This window comes from Pelobates fuscus, chromosome 6, assembly GCF_036172605.1.
Source record: "Pelobates fuscus isolate aPelFus1 chromosome 6, aPelFus1.pri, whole genome shotgun sequence".
In the NCBI taxonomy this organism is placed as follows: domain Eukaryota; kingdom Metazoa; phylum Chordata; class Amphibia; order Anura; family Pelobatidae; genus Pelobates; species Pelobates fuscus.
The window spans coordinates 305,306,859-305,324,961 of NC_086322.1; the positions used below are offsets into that span (position 1 = coordinate 305,306,859).

Sequence of the window (18,103 nt, forward strand, 5' to 3'; positions counted from 1 at the left end):
GAGAGATTTAACTCCTAAGCAGAGAATGGAGCAGTGAAACATAAGAGGCGTGATCTGCTTCATTAACCCCTTAAGGACACATGACGGATATATTCCATCATGATTCCCTTTTATTCCAGAAGTTGTGTCCTTAAAGGGTTAAGCTAAAGTTGTTTTGGTGATTATAGTGTCCCTTTACATTCACACTTATATAGAAGTTACATTTTATATAAATTCAGAAAGTTAGCCTTACACAATTTGTCTCTGGCTCTATAACAAAACATTAAATTGTGAGCAAGTCACCAGAGAAAAGCAAAATGTTGGCAAAAATAACCAACTTGAAGAAGAATAATAATTATATATCTGTATCTCCATATAAATCCTAATATCCTATCAGTTTATTCCCAGCTATGCTATTTGACCTATATTGTTCAATTCACGGTTTTGTGAAAAAAAAACACAACCTAATTTTTCCTCCATGCATATATTTTATTATTCACAATTCACCCAGTTTTTTTCACCTGTAGATAGTTAGATAACGGAATTCTATAGTGGTTTAGGTTTTTTGACCACTTCATATTATATTATAGTGAAAATGAAATGAACGAACAGAGAAATGTGACAAATAGCTTGGATTTGTTTTTTTCTCTCAAGGTTAACGAATCCTCAATCCTATCCACAGATTTAGCCACAAAACCAACCGAAAGGGAGTAAAACTTCACATGTGGTAAACACTGAAATATACAAAAATAAAACCACAACGACAAGGCAACATATGGAATCAGAAAAATTCATTAAGCTGCACTTGTATTTTGGTATAAGAAGCAGAGCACTTGTTAATAAAAAAAAGTGTTTTAATTGCATCACAGGGAATATAGAAACAAATGCTCAGAAAGGCATTATTTAAAACATACAACTCGATAAATTTGGTCAAATTTCAGTGAATATCCCTTCAACTAAAAATTATAAGTTGGGAAAAAAGAAAACAAAAAAACATTTGAGTCCAGGTCATGTTGTTGCAAATAATGTCAGCAAGCCTTTCAAGAAAGATACAATTTCATTGCCTCCGAGTTTGGACTCTCCGTAGACCCGATCCACAAATGAGATGGGAACCTGTTAGGAAGTAAAAACATCAGTCGTCAACATCGAGAGAGACCGTAATAAAGGGCATATGGTGTGCATTATCTGGCGCTAAATTAAAGAGCACCTAGTGAACACTGGAATAAAAGCACGATAATTCCACTCTTATAATAAATACAATCAATGGATAGTGAGCAGCGCAAAACTAAAGTACATTAAAATGTGCATACGCGTTAAACGGTCACACTGTATATCGATATACACCACTTATACGTGGGCACCAAGTGATGAGAAGTATAACAAAATTTACACATAATAAACCAAGGGCCGCTGCAAATGAAAGAGGCAGAAAACTCTCAAAGAAAAATAGAATGTGATGGCAGATAAGAACCATTCGGCCCATCTAGTCTGCCCAATTTTCTAAATACTTTCATTAGTCCCTGGCCTTATCTTATAGTTAGGATAGCGTTATGCCTATCCCACGCATGCTTAAACTCCTTTACTGTGTTAACCTCTACCACTTCAGCTGGAAGGCTATTCCATGCATCCACTACCCTCTCAGTAAAGTAATACTTCCTGATATTATTTTTAAACCTTTGCCCCTCTAAATTAAGACTATGTCCTCTTGTTGGGCAACACAATAGTATAACATTCTGTAGTGACACGATAATAGAACATATAGTAGCTATCACACTCACATTTCCTTGAGTCTGTTAGAAAGAACTGGCTCAGGGAGTATAGCCTTGGTGTGATAGAAGGTCAAAATAATTGCTGGAACGCATCCATCAAAGCCGGAAGGGACGTACCGCGTCTTTGCGGACGCCATCTTTGTGTTTGCGAGGATGCAAAAAGGACTCTGTATTAAGAGACTATCATAATTAAAGAGGCGGAGCTAAACACAGATTTTGGCGCGCATATGGGGTTTAAGAGATCAGGATTCAGTACAGGACAGTCCAGGTACCTGAGGCAGACACACAGTAGCATTGGAACGCATTGTGCTTTTTCTTTTTGGACTGTGGCATTCCAGTTACTTCAATGTAAGGCTTAAAAATAACCTCAATGTTATTTGTACTATTTTAACTGGGTTTGCCTTTTACCCGTTTCATGAAACCACTGTGAATCAAGATACCCTCCTAATCCAGTGTTAGTCTCATCACACCAAGGCTGTACTACCTGAGCTAGTTATTTCCAACAGGCTCAAAGAAATGTGAGTGATACTTACTATATATTATATATCCCAAACTCTACACACCTCTACCACTATTGTGTTGCCCTATGAGAGTTTTCGGTCTTTCATTTGCAGCGACACTTAAAGTTTACTTATGATCACTTGGTGCCCACGTACAAGTGGTGTATATTAGTACAGTTTGTTTGACGTGTATACACATTTTAATGAACTTTTAATTTTAGAAAAGATTTAAATACTCTTTGAATGAACACAATAAACACTACAGCTTGCGGTCACGGTACCATGAGTGGCTTACAGACCCATTCAATTCCAGTAAGGGTATCAATGCAGTGCCAATGGCCCAGTAATTCAGGGATTACCCCATTCTATTCCAGTGAGGCCATCAATGCAGTGCCAATAGCCCAGAAATTCAGGGATTACCCCATTCTATTCCAGTGAGGCCATCAACGCAGTGCCAATGGCCCAGTAATTCAGGGATTACCCCATTCTATTCCAGTGAGGCCACCAATGCAGTGCCAATAGCCCAGTAATTCGGGGTTCACGCCATTCTATTCCAGTGAGGCCATCAATGCAGTGCCAATAGCCCAGTAATTCGGGGTTCACCCCATTCTATTCCAGTGAGGCCATCAATGCAGTGCCAATAGCCCAGTAATTCGGGGTTCACTCCATTCTATTCCAGTGAGGCCACCAATGCAGTGCCAATAGCCCAGAAATTCAGGGATTACCCCATTCTATTCCAGTGAGGCCATCAATGCAGTGCCAATAGCCCAGTAATTCGGGGTTCACGCCATTCTATTCCAGTAAGGCCATCAATGCAGTGCCAATAGCCCAGTAATTCGGGGTTCACGCCATTCTATTCCAGTGAGGCCATCAATGCAGTGCCAATAGCCCAGTAATTCGGGGTTCACTCCATTCTATTCCAGTGATGCCATCAATGCAGTGCCAATGGCCAGTAATTCGGGGTTCACTCCATTCTATTCCAGTGAGGCCATCAATGCAGTGCCAATGGCCAGTAATTCAGGGATTACCCCATTCTATTCCAGTAAGGCCATCAATGCAGGTTAATTGGACAATTGGCGAACTGGCTGAACAGAGAAACTCCACTATAGACCTTTTGTTATGTGTCAATCAGCTAATGGGTAATAACCAATTTAATTAAAAACAAAAACCACAACAAGATTAGTTTATATGATCCTAAATATAATAAAAATAATAAAAGCCCTTTGACTCTTATTGGGAAGTTGACTGTTAACAGTACATTGTGGCCCTATGATACACGATGGCTTTGTCAGTCTGATTATCTTTGCTGCTATAAAACCACTCACATGTCGTTCTGAGCCTAAAATGGCTGCCATGGCTCGGGCCAGAACTACTCATGCCTAGACTGATGCCACCTACAGGAAATTCCAGGGTACTGCATAGATAATCCGTGCAGGCAGACACTGACTCATCAAGCTGTGAGTAATAATTATGGTGTATACACATTCTTCACCAAACAAGAAGAAAAAATTAGAAAAGTAAAGTTAGATGAATTCACCGAACAAAGAACTATAAAAAATAATACTTAACAGCACTCCAGCTGGTGATCAGTAACCCAAATTAAATACAGCACTTTAAACAAATGCATCCGAATATTCTGAATTTATCTGCAGAGATTTCAGACATCCTAACCGCTATGCAACTGGTAAATAAACGTAGAAAGTTACACACTGCAAGCCCACCGAAACATTACAACATATTGCTCTGTTGCTGTCCATTGCACCACAAATGGTGCAAGCAGTCCATCCATATTTTATCAAAATGCTTGCATGGATTTAAGAGGCTGGTCTTGCCCAGGAACCTCCTCCATCTGTCGTAGTCTCATGCATTCCCTTAACAGTTCATCTTTGGGAGCCATCTTCGTGATGTAATGGTGGATGCTCTGTGTTTCATCCAGGACTGTGGCCTTGACACTCATCAGGCCCCGACCTCCTTCCTTACTGTACAGTCTCTGGGTGCTGGATTTCGGATGGAATCCTCAATTCATTGTGAGTAGTTTCCGTGTCTTGACATCCATGGTGACCAGTTCTTCTCTTGGCCAGGTTATTATTGCAGCTGGGTACCCGACGACCGGTATGGCATATTTGTTCATGACTTGGATCTTGTTCTTGCCATTGAGCTAGGACTTCAGGACCTGCCTGACTCTCTGGAGGTACTTGGATGTTGCTATCCTTCTTCTCTTCCTTATGGTTGCCATGTGTTTGTGGTACCCCCAGTTACTTGTAGCAGTTATCCACAACTCATATTTGACCTTCTGGTACCTGAAGTATACTATTGGATATATATATGCCAGTTGAATTACCACGCTACATTTCACGAGATTACATAGACTCTGTAAATCATGGTTTCCTCAAAATACCCAATAATATAAACATACCCCAAACTTTAGTGTTCTCACCTCTCCAATAGTATAGTTCAACTGGCGGGCTCGGACAATCATCTCCATCTGGAATACATAACCCTTCGAGACACATCTTTCTACCAACTTTTCCAGAACTTCTTTCCTGTACAATCTGCAATGAGTGCAAATAATCATCAGACTTAGGAAAACCTGCGTATAGGACATGCTGAGAATTAACTCTATTGTAAAAAGTGTACATTAAACCCATACAATGACCAACACCTCTCCTGGCTCAGACTAAGGCATACTCCCTACACACTTCCTGAAAAAGTAAACAAAAGGTCTTTTGCACAGTGTGTTTAATTTAGAGTTTCTTATCGCGTGCTCAGTTCATTGCAGTAAAAGCTTGCAGCAGCCTTCTGTCTGATTAAACTTCAATTTACAGAGCAGGAAATATGAACATCTAAAGAAAACACACTGTGCTGTAAAAATAAACGTTTTGTTACCTTTGTACTGTAACAAGATCACAATACATAAGGGCACATAAAATAACTTGCACGTGTAAAAGTTAATCGTCAGATAATGCAGAACTTTAAAAACAGTTTATAACCTGTGCCAATCAGTTTTCAATCTATTTTGAAGTTCTATATGTTTTTTTTTTAAATAAAAAAAATATTAAAAAAAATATAACTATTTTTGATTATTCCAATTAAAGTACAATCTATTCGCTTTATAGCTGTAAACAGATTATGGAAATACATTTTCCAGAGACTGTTTCATTAAGAAGTGTTTGCATTATGAATTAAAGAGTTTGTCTCTTGAAGCTGCCAGGATCTAATCAGCTTCAATGACCACGATTAGAATGAAACCACGGGGAGGTAAAAGCACCAAAATATGGCTAAGGGGGAGAATTAGGGCAAGCCATTGAACCAGTGGTGGTTTTGTAGAATTTGTATGAAATCACGTACCTAAAGCTTCCTGTTAGATCAGAGGCTCCCGGTCTCAGTAAAACCTGAGTTACAAAGTTGGCTCCACGGCTGTTTGAACACAAATTAAACAGGATGAGAGCAAAATACAACATACCACACAAACAAGTCAATAAGTCCCACCCAGGTATGCCCAACACAGAGGATTATTCAAATAAAACAAAAAGGAATATTATGAAAACATGGCACAAACTCAGTATCCATCATACTAAAATGTCAGCAGTTACGATTTCTCTATTGGCCTCCTGTAAACTGCCCAATGTCAAAAGACGGGGTCCAAGGCAAAGCAAACAAAACCATCAACCACCATACAGCACAGGGAAAGGTACGACTGATAAGTAGATCCACACCACGTAAAAGGAAACTGCGCCTGTGTGCGCGCGCGCATCGCAAAATAACACTAAAGAAATGGCGGCATTACCTTATAACTTTTCTTTTTAAATCCCAGCCATAAACGCCTCCATTTCCAACGTACCGCGTACCAGAAACGATATCGAAGTTCCCTTCGTTTTGTTTTCTGCAGGAAAAAAAAAAAGTTGCATTGACTTAACTGCAAACAATATAGTGAATGCACTCAGTCTCCCTTGACACTGTGTGTTTGGATTACACACACACGTAGGAAAGATCTCTGCTCCCCATATATGCAAATTACTCAACTCTTGCAGGGCTGAACGCATGGCACATGCATGTTTTCTGCACTCCTGGAGAAAATGCTGAGCACACACGCATGCGTATGGCATTTCTACGTTAGATGTCCGATCATGCGTTTGTGCACCCGAGACATCAGGGGTGGCAACATAGAAGTGCAGGGGAGGAAATTGAACAATAAGCCCACAACCCATTATATTGGGTATTGCGGGTACCAAAAAACACTCTGGTAGAGGTGATTGGAGTAAATCGGAGTTATAGGAATAGATTTTATTAAAGAGACAGCAACACTTTAAGCTCATTTCACATTATGTAATCACAAAAAAAAAAATAAAGAAAAGAAAAGTAAATCCCATTTATTTAGAATGGTGATTTTTTTTTCCAAATTCCACAAGTGACAGGTCCATGTTTAGTGGCATTAATAAGTGGACCTCCCAAAGGAAATAACATTTTATTAACACATATTAGAGCTATATATGCAGAGATCACTTACCGGATGAATTCAGGTATAAATTTGGGCTAGAAAAGAAGAGAGAGAAAAGTTAATTCAGCTAGCCATGGAACAAGATGGTCCTTTATACCAAAATCTGCAGGATGACTTACGTGGTGAGAGAGGTCAGCATCCATGATGATAATGAAGTTGCCTGTGGCATGTTGCATTCCGTGGATGTATGCAGTGCCTGTAGGAGGGACACAGACCAACGTGAAAATTAACTCCTTCATCACAGCGCACACAGACAGTCAGTTCTCTGCTAGCTCATTAACTACTTTAAATGCAGCATAAAACACTTTCAGGAACGCGTTCTGATCTATTTTTGCAAGCAGTGGTAAAAGACGAACTCGGGAGCTTGATTACTGGCAATTAAACTATCCATCAAGGTTGTTCTACAGATCTCTGCAGTGCAGTGAGAGAGCAGACATCACCCTTCGCAATACACTCACAGCCCTATCACAGTACTTTTAGGGATAGGATTAAATGATCATTACCATACTTCTGCCAGCTGAGATAATGGACCTAAATGTGCTAGACTATGCAAAGACTTATGGAAAAGGTGGCCCAACAGTTTTATGGCAAAGCAGGCCACGCTTGGTGTACAGCTGTCAGAATATGACTTTATATACGTCTAGGACATTAAAGGGTTTCCTCTGGGGTGGATGTTACTCCTACCAACTGATCAGCATCATGTGGATATGGCATTTATATGACAGGACAGCTATAAATGCACTCTGTGGTAACACACATTTGTCACGGTTTACAGGGAAGTCACCCTGTAGGTAACACAGAGATGAACTGAGAAAAATAAAATTAAAATTAAAGCAACACATATCTTTGAATTTTGCAAGGTTGTCTCCTCTTCTGGTTCCAAATGTCCATAGCCTGGACATACCTCCCAAGTGTCCATATTTAGAGGGAACAGTCCCTATTTTGAGTCCAAAACCCTCTTTCTTTTCTAATGTCCCTCTTTCCTAGGAGATCCATATTGTTGATGTGTCCAAGTGTATAACAGAGCTCTACATCAATAATACTCCCAGTAATGTGTCTGTGTGTGTAACAGAGCTCCACAGCAATAATACTCCCAGTAATGTGTCTGAGTGTATAACAGAGCTCCACAGCAATAATACTCCCAGTAATGTATCTGAGTGTATAACAGAGCTCCACAGCAATAATACTCCCAGTAATGTGTCTGAGTGTATAACAGAGCTCCACAGCAATAATACTCCCAGTAATGTGTCTGAGTGTATAACAGAGCTCCACATCAATAATACTCCCAGTAATGTATCTGAGTGTATAACAGAGCTCCACAGCAATAATACTCCCAGTAATGTGTCTGTGTGTGTAACAGAGCTCCACAGCAATAATACTCCCAGTAATGTATCTGAGTGTATAACAGAGCTCCACAGCAATAATACTCCCAGTAATGTGTCTGAGTGTATAACAGAGCACCTCAGCAATAATACTCCCAGTAATGTGTCTTTAAACTACAATAAAGGTGTTTGGAAATCAGTCTGTAAATAAGATGCATTGTTCTTCTTCTAAATTACATTTTAGTTTTATAAAGTATTAGTTATGTCACCTAAAATTTCTAAAAACTTTCCCACCTCCACCCCCAAAATTAAAGTGTCCCTCTTTGTCCATTTGAAATGATGGAAGGTGTGCTTACGGCACCACACTAAAAGAAGCTCTGATCTCTCCGGAAGGCCCGGAGTTCTCAGGCGTGATATCTCGGATCCGAGACTGCCGATTGATGGACGACCTGACTGCACGGGTGAAGGGTACGACAGAGAAGTTCCTGAAACTTTGGGAGCCCTGGGATAATAGTGTAGCAGGATTGGCGTAAATGGAACGCGTCCACCAGGAAAATGGGGTATTGAGGGCCCGTGGGCTTTTCTTATGTCGATCCCGCGATGTCCCGGGCTGATCGCCCTGCTCTCGCTTCGGCCCGGCCCCAGCGCCTCACCTCTTTTTCGCTTTTCTTTCTCTGCACCTTTTACTCCTTTCTTTTCCACAACTACTCCCTGGTTTCTCGGCATCGGGGCTCAGGGGTAGATCTCTTTTTCTTTTACTCGAAGGTATTATTCTCCTTGGTTCCTCACTTTGCCTGTCTCACCGACATCTCTCCAGGTACGATCGGTGCGATAAGGGTAGACGGAGATATCGTATTCTCCGGATGCCTTTTTCCTGACGGGACCCTTATAGGATAGAGGGTAATTGACCGAGTCCTATGCACCACTTTGAACTAGAGTTAGTTGACCGTGTTGACCTGTATAGGGAAGCTCGGGGTGGTTTAGCTATTGCTATTAGGCGACCTCTTTTATCACCACTGTTGGTCACTGCTAACCGGACACGTTACCTTGTGCTCCTGGTCCTCTAATCGAATAGAAATCAGAAGACAATAACCAAATCGTATAGCATATTACCAAATCCCTGAAGGGGATCAGGCGCTACTGAAACTAGGGACAAGCGTGTATGGGGGGCGGTGGTCAATTATGAGTGTTTTCCTCAGTTCGACCTCTTCCACTGAGGCTCCTAAACAGGACACACGATAGTACCGCTCCAGTTATGACACCCTCGGGCAAAAGTGAGGAATATTATTACTGTTGCTGTATAAACCATATAAAACCCTCGATGGGGGGCAAGTTGTATAGAATTTCTAAGGTGGCTTGTCCTATATGCTGTTGTTACATTGTTACATTTACAAAACTGTTCGTATGTATTTCGGCTTCTGCGCAAGCCTTCAAGTTATATGATTCTTGCCTTAACCATCGTGTGCAAAAATAAAGAATTTAAAAAAAATAAAAATAAAAGAAGCTCTGAAAGTACAGCGTCTAACACCATGTCACAGAAATTCTGACACTCCAATCAATCCCATTTGATAATGTATCATCCAGAGCCACAAAACAGGCTTTCATATTCTGCAGTAGGGAAACCTAAATGGCCAACAACCAAAACCAGCCAATTGCAGGGGTTGATCTTAGTCACTAAGCTAACTAGCTACCAGGGTCGGACTGGCACACTGGGATACTTCCTGGTGGGCCGCAGTATTTTGTAAATTATATAAAATATAGAAGAGGTAGGTATTCTACTTACAATTTCCAGAGAAATGACTTGCTCTGGTAGTATATGCTTATGGTGGTACAATCCCCACCTGGGATGTGCAGGAAGCGGATGTAGTGGAACAGCAACAGGGTAGAACAAAATAATAAAAGGTAAGGGTAAATTGTAACAATTAACTTTATTTTATAAATAAAATATAGAACAAAAACAAATGTAGTAAAGTGGTAGAGTGCCCCAGTCCTCACAGTGACTTATGGGGCTGGCATACATTTTTTTCCAGGGCTGCTTTGCATTCCCAGTCCGACCCAGCTAGCTACTGTAACCAGTGGGGGAACCACCGGGGCCCGCACACAAAGGGGGCCCATCGGATGGCTCATACACTTAGCGCCACCTGGTGGGCATGTGTCAGCTGGGGCCTGGTCGGGCAATGTGGCCTTTTAACAGCACGACCTGACCCTTGCTTATTGGCAGCGCTGGGAGGATTGGGAAAAAATTGGCAAAAAATAAATAAATTCTTGCACCAGGGCCCTCTACATTAGTTTCGGCATGGACTGTAATACTCCGTTCAATCATTAAACTGCTGATGTTGGGAGAAGCCAAGAGACGATGTTTGAAGTAGCATGTGGCACAGAAGACAGAATCTCTGGGCCATAAAGCAAGATATTGCTCTAAGAATACACACTTACCCAAACCCAACTTCTTTGCTCTGGGTCGAAGTAACTGCAATGAAAGAAAACAATAGAAATGACTGATCGCTACAGATTACAGCAAGAAACATTTAGTGGGAAAATGTTAATTTCACATCAAAATAGCTGAATTAGAAAAACTTATCCCACTGTTTTGGTCTAGTACCTGGTCTAGTAAAATGCGAATACTTACAATTTTGTCAGATCCATAAATCTTTTCCAGTTGCTTAGCGACTTCCAATGTTCCATCTGGGCTTCCATCATCAATAATTATAATTTCATAATCATATCCACTAAAATAAAAGAAATTAGCAGTTTTGGGATTTGCTAAAATGTTTGAATATTTTTTATTTTAAAAAAAAATTAGCCCACATTTATTTCAGATGGAAAAGAGGTCAATAACATAGTATGGTTTTAGCAAGTAATTTATCTTTAAAAAGACACTATAGGTAAGAAAACCAGTTTAGTTTAACAAAGCAGTTTTGGTGTATAGATCATGCCCCTGCAGTCTCACTGCTCAATCCTCTGCCATTTAGGAGTTCAATCACTTTGTTAATGCAGTCCTAGCCACACCTCTCTGCATGTGACTTACACAGACGTCCTAAACACTTCCTGTAAAGAGTCATCTAATGTTTACACTTCCATTATTGCACAGTCTGTTTAATTTAGAATGTATTCTCTCCTGCACGGTTTATAGTTTGCTAGACCCTGCAGTAGCCTCCTGTATGTGATTAAAGTTCAATTTACAGAGCAGGAGATAAAAACTTTTAAAAGCAAGATACACCTGAAAATTAAACCATTTTGATTTCATGCAGGCTGAATGTGACCGCCAGGAGAGGTGTGGCTGGGGCTGCATAAACAGAAATGTGGCAAAAGTGGCCCGTTTGCCAGCCTCCTACCTTGTGAATATAGTCCCTGCAATAGATCTGGCTAAAATAATTCAAACAGGCTCTGTTCGTGCAAATGGGACTATATGGTTTGTTTACAGTACAACCGCACGGACAGAGACAACCTGGACACCCTGGAGCTTGTTAACACCTATTAACAACTTGGAACGTTTCTCATCGCAGTGTTCTAATTTTTTCATCTAGGTGGCCGCGATTCCTATGAACAACCACGAGGTGGCAGCCATCTTGTTCGCATGAACGCAGGCAGCGGTGTTTGGGCATTATTCTCATGGAACTAAAATCGAAACTCCCGAACACCGCTGGACTTCCATCATCGCCTGCGGTCGTTTCTATTCGGCTTAGAAGGGCACTGTTCAGTGAGATCATTCATCTGGATGAAGGGATCAAGCTCCAGGGTAAGACTATTGACTCTGTTCGTTTTCAAACTACCGAACTAGACCGACCGCAATCCCTGATTCCCTGGAACTGTTTTTGGATACGTTGGTCACCCTGATCCGGGCTATCAGGAGATATGTTGTGTTTTGGGGTACTTATGGGACTGTTTTCTACCTGGAGATAATTGGGTTAATACAGTATCTGATCCAATTATCTCACAGGGAGAGGGGAGGAATTGTATGTTTGTTATGGGAGTGTCGTGTTCCGATTTGTAAGCTTTGTGTCCCTGTCCCCAACAAGGTCCATGTGGCGTACACATTGCTTGGGGACTTACATAAAAGGCCAGCTGTGGCTTCCATTAAACAGAATGCTTTACCCCTTCATGAAGAATTGGCTCATGTTTGGGGGATGGAGAACTACATCGATTCAGGGGATTGCTATATCACAATACTCCCCTGAGTATAATCACTAGCTCTTCTAAGAGCTGTTCCTGCTACGCTCTCTGGACTAGGAGAGGTCTACCCACTGGAAGCTGGATCTTGGGCCCAGTGTGGGTGTAGGACGGCGAGACCCCAATCAAGCTGTGGCGGTTCGTAGAGTCTACAGTGCTTATGGTGTCTGGTGGAGTGCTTGTAGCCCTCGGTGAGCACTAGGAGCATCGACTGACGGAGGCAACCGGTTGGGGTACCAGGCGGTCCGTCACAAGAAACCAAAAAAAAAGTGATTTAACTCTTAAATAACAGAATTCAGCAGTGAGACTGCAGGGCCATGATCTATACACCAAAACGGCTTCATTAAGATAAAGTAGATTTGGTGAATATAATGTCCCTTTAAAGTACAACTTTCATCAAATCTTCTTAATTTAAACAAACAAAAAAGTTTATTATGTTTAATGACACGTAATTATATATAGGTGCCTCATTCCAGTGCCCTATTTAACCTTGTACTGCATAACTCCAGAAGTTATGTTTCCCCCAGTAAGTGAATTAATCCTATAAGAGCAGACATTAGGCTGCTAGAGTAGGACCTGCCAAAATGGGGTACATTGGTGTTGTACCAGGCTAATGCAATGTGTCAGAACTTTAACTAAACCCCCATTATTTTTGCCTAGACTAGGTGTGTTTTTTGTTGTTGAAATGTCATTAGTAGTTATTAGTAGGGGCCACACACACTGTTCTAGGTGCCAGTCTGGGCCACACACAGTCCCAGGGGCCAGTCTGGGCCACACACAGTCCCAGGGGCCAGTCTGGGCCACACACAGTCCCAGGGGCCAGTCTGGGCCACACACAGTCCCAGGGGCCAGTCTGGGCCACACACAGTCCCAGGGGCCAGTAGGGGCCACACACAGTCCCAGGGGCCAGTAGGGGCCACACACAGTCCCAGGGGCCAGTAGGGGCCACACACAGTCCCAGGGGCCAGTAGGGGCCACACACAGTCCCAGGGGCCAGTAGGGGCCACACACAGTCCCAGGGGCCAGTAGGGGCCACACACAGTCCCAGGGGCCAGTAGGGGCCACACACAGTCCCAGGGGCCAGTAGGGGCCACACACAGTCCCAGGGGCCAGTAGGGGCCACACACAGTCCCAGGGGCCAGTAGGGGCCACACACAGTCCCAGGCCACACACAGCCCCAGGGGCCAGTCTGGGGCCACACACAGCCCCAGGGGCCAGTCTGGGGCCACACACAGCCCCAGGGGCCAGTCTGGGGCCACACACAGCCCCTGGGGCCAGTCTGGGGCCACACACAGCCCCTGGGGCCACACACAGCCCCAGGGGCCAGTCTGGGGCCACACACAGCCCCAGGGGCCACACACAGCCCCAGGGGCCACACACAGCCCCAGGGGCCACACACAGCCCCAGGGGCCACACACAGCCCCAGGGGCCACACACAGCCCCAGGGGCCACACACAGCCCCAGGGGCCACACACAGCCCCAGGGGCCACACACAGCCCCAGGGGCCACACACAGCCCCAGGGGCCAGTAGGGGCCACACACAGCCCCAGGGGCCAGTAGGGGCCACACACAGCCCCAGGGGCCAGTAGGGGCCACACACAGCCCCAGGGGCCAGTAGGGGCCACACACAGTCCCAGGGGCCAGTAGGGGCCACACACAGTCCCAGGGGCCAGTAGGGGCCACACACAGTCCCAGGGGCCAGTAGGGGCCACACACAGGGGCCAGTAGGGGCCACACACAGTCCCAGGGGCCAGTAGGGGCCACACACAGGGGCCAGTAGGGGCCACACACAGTCCCAGGGGGCAGTCTGGGGTCAGTAGGGGCCACACACAGCTCCAGGGGCCAGTAGGGGCCACACACAGCTCCAGGGGCCAGTCTGGGGTCAGTAGGGGCCACACACAGTCCCAGGGGCCAGTCTGGGGCCACACACAGTCCCAGGGGCCAGTCTGGGGCCACACACAGTCCCAGGGGCCAGTCTGGGGCCACACACAGTCCCAGGGGCCAGTCTGGGGCCACACACAGTCCCAGGGGCCAGTCTGGGGCCACACACAGTCCCAGGGGCCAGTCTGGGGCCACACACAGTCCCAGGGGCCAGTCTGGGGCCACACACAGTCCCAGGGGCCAGTCTGGGGCCACACACAGTCCCAGGGGCCAGTCTGGGGCCACACACAGTCCCAGGGGCCAGTCTGGGGCCACACACAGTCCCAGGGGCCAGTCTGGGGCCACACACAGTCCCAGGGGCCAGTCTGGGGCCACACACAGTCCCAGGGGCCAGTCTGGGGCCACACACAGTCCCAGGGGCCAGTCTGGGGCCACACACAGTCCCAGGGGCCAGTCTGGGGCCACACACAGTCCCAGGGGCCAGTAGGGGGCACACACAGTCCCAGGGGCCAGTCTGGGGCCAGTAGGGGCCACACACAGTCCCAGTGGCCAGTCTGGGGCCAGTAGGGGCCACACACAGTCCCAGGGGCCAGTAGGGGCCACACACAGTCCCAGGGGCCAGTAGGGGCCACACACAGTCCCAGGGGCCCCACCTCTCTTTGAAGCATTTGACCAGCAGCCAGACTATGAGCGGTAGGTTGTCCCGTTCGTTGTAGGTCGGTAGCAGCACTGAGTAACGATCTCCCTTCCTCACAGACATGGCGGCCACAGCCTGACAGCTCAGCTCTCCGCCTGCCAATCAACCCGGCCCAGCCAATCACAGCACGCACTGCGAGCGGGGCGGGGCTTATAGCACAGCACTGATTGGCTCACTCTGGGGATGGGCGTGGTTTCCCCCTCTGAGCTCTGTCACTGGATACAATGTATTTCTTAAAGAATGAGAATTCTATTAACCATTTATTGACCAGTCTATCAGCTCTCACCATTAACCATAATCACAAATATTATTATAACACTGCTAATAATACAAATAGGATTTATTAACCATTTATTGGCCAGTCTATCAGCTCTCACCATTAACCATAATCACAAATATTATTATAACACTGCTAATAATACAAATAGGATTTATTAACCATTTATTGACCAGCCTACCAGCTCTCACCATTAACCATAATCACAAATATTATTATAACACTGCTAATAATACAAACAGGATTTATTAACCATTTATTGACCAGTCTATCAGCTCTCACCATTAACCATAATCACAAATATTATTATAACACTGCTAATAATACAAATAGGATTTATTAACCATTTATTGACCAGCCTACCAGCTCTCACCATTAACCATAATCACAAATATTATTATAACACTGCTAATAATACAAACAGGATTTATTAACCATTTATTGACCAGTCTATCAGCTCTCACCATTAACCATAATCACAAATATTATTATAACACTGCTAATAATACAAACAGGATTTATTAACCATTTATTGACCAGTCTATCAGCTCTCACCATTAACCATAATCACAAATATTATTATAACACTGCTAATAATACAAATAGGATTTATTAACCATTTATTGGCCAGTCTACCAGCTCTCACCATTAACCATAATCACAAATATTATTATAACACTGCTAATAATACAAACAGGATTTATTAACCATTTATTGACCAGTCTATCAGCTCTCACCATTAACCATAATCACAAATATTATTATAACACTGCTAATAATACAAATAGGATTTATTAACCATTTATTGACCAGTCTATCAGCTCTCACCATTAACCATAATCACAAATATTATTATAACACTGCTAATAATACAAACAGGATTTATTAACCATTTATTGACCAGTCTATCAGCTCTCACCATTAACCATAATCACAAATATTATTATAACACTGCTAATAATACAAATAGGATTTATTAACCATTTATTGGCCAGTCTACCAGCTCTCAACATTAACTAGAATCACAAATATTTTATAACACTGCTAATAATACAAACAGGATTTATTAACCATTTATTGGCCAGTCTACCAGCTCTCAACATTAACCAGAATCACAAATATTATTATAACACTGCCAATAATACAAACAGGATTTATTAACCATTTATTGACCAGTCTGTCTGCTTTCACCATGAAACACAATCACAATAATAAAAGTTAAATAACGCATTGTTAGTCTGCTAATAATATAAACAGGAGAGCTGGACCTAACCTTCCTTGTTATTATAGCCTACCTGTCACCGGTAGAATTAGAATACACATTATACTAACACAGAACATCAGATACTGAGAATTAGCTATATTTAAGAAAGTCAGGAATATAAAAGTTAACATTAAGTACTTCCTGGTTCCAAAACTACAATAAGCTAAGATGGTTATAGCGCACGGGGTGTGTGCATAATATGTACCTGTCATGGTACACTCATACAATTATTATATAGCACCAACATATTCCGCATCGCTGTACAACATACAAACCAGCTTCCAGTCTAAACGTACATAATATTCCACCTGAACTTTTGTAAGAAAAATCTATTAAATCAATTCTTGGTACAGAGGAAAATGCCATTGGTATAGATCTGTCTGGCAGCAACCACTGAGAGACAGGGGAGGGTAGGAGAAGCTCGAGATAACGGTAAATAGAACAACATTCTATGTTTGGAATGCAGGAGCAACATGACATTTTCTAAAGTCATCGATCGTCACCCGCAGACCTCGGCTTTAATATATTTCCCTATTGACATTAAGAGGGTAACGATTTGTAGGGAATTAATGTTTGCCCAAAATGTTTAGACATAAAAATGATTCTGAATTTTATTTGCCAATCTAATAATCTCTTGTCTAGAACGCAGCAATCTTCACATCTTTTCCAAACAGGGTTATTCACTTAAGTGAGTTTTTAAAACCGAATTTCAAATTTAAGGTAAAAATAGCCAAACTGGAAGAATTCTCTAAGTCAGCTGGGCTTTTCGTTCTGCTACTCTGGCCTCGAATCTGAGATTCACTTTGACTTCTCACTTTAAATGTGCTGACTAGGGGTAAGTGAAAAACGGAATCTGTGAGAGTTCTCACAATAAATTGATCATTCGCGACAGAATCTTCACTATAATAATATGATTAATGCATTGCCTTACGTTGGTGCCAGAGAGGGGACATGTTCTGTCAAATGACAAGTCTTCCCAAAATGGGTGTTAGTTTGATGCCCCTCCAGGGGATCCCATGTACACTAGCCCCGTAGGATGCCCTCGGGTGGGGAAACGCGCGGTTTCTGCACAGCCCGAGTGAATGTTATGACACGCATGCGCTTCGTCTGTTAGCGACTTGCCCCTGGGGTCCCCATTAGTTGATATCTGGATAAAAGTCAGACAGGGCAGCGGTTCCAGAGTTCCCAGGACTGAGTGTCGTCCAGTGCCTGGAGGTGTCTGCTGGAGTGCTTGGAGCCCTCAGGAAGAGCTAGGAGCATCCTTCACATGCCAGGTGATCCGTTACATGTATGTAGATGCTGCGTAGTATGCGTCTTAGTGCATAGGGGACATATTGCATGTTTGTATAGGGCTGTAGTGTGTGTATATAAAAAGGCAAACATTTACTCCCCCTCCGTTATTACATTGCAGGGGGAGGGGAACATGCTGATCCCTGATGGTCGCTTTGGTTGGTTATTTAGTTTGCACCTCCGCAGGGTCCACACCATGTCTTTCCTTCTTGTGAGCTCCGGTGGTTCCAAACATTGTCGCAGGTTAACATGGCAACGCTCTGATAATATCGAGCAACCAGGCTGTCTGGCTCCCTTTCAACAGATTTACCGAAGGTAACCTTATCTTCAGTCTGCAATATAAAGGGTCAGAGCTACCTCTTTGGGCCAGTGCTGCTCGCTCTGCATGGGTGTGCAGGATCTCCCCTGCTGGCCTCAGTCCATGGACTTCGCGACCCACCAGGCATTTGCCCACTT

At 43.6% G+C, this 18,103-nt stretch overlaps 1 protein-coding gene across 1 annotated transcript; it reads right to left on the reverse strand.

The window, feature by feature from the left end:
• Positions 1-628: 628 nt before the first annotated feature.
• DPM1 (dolichyl-phosphate mannosyltransferase subunit 1, catalytic) lies at positions 629-14,905 on the reverse strand. Its single transcript, XM_063425682.1, has 9 exons — positions 14,773-14,905; positions 10,698-10,797; positions 10,505-10,538; positions 6,866-6,942; positions 6,756-6,781; positions 6,036-6,131; positions 5,597-5,665; positions 4,686-4,800; positions 629-1,092 (listed from the first exon to the last, which is right to left on the reverse strand). The coding sequence occupies exons 1-9, from the start codon at positions 14,877-14,879 to the stop codon at positions 988-990; spliced, it is 729 nt and encodes a 242-aa protein (XP_063281752.1). The 5' UTR covers positions 14,880-14,905; the 3' UTR covers positions 629-987.
• Positions 14,906-18,103: the final 3,198 nt, after the last annotated feature.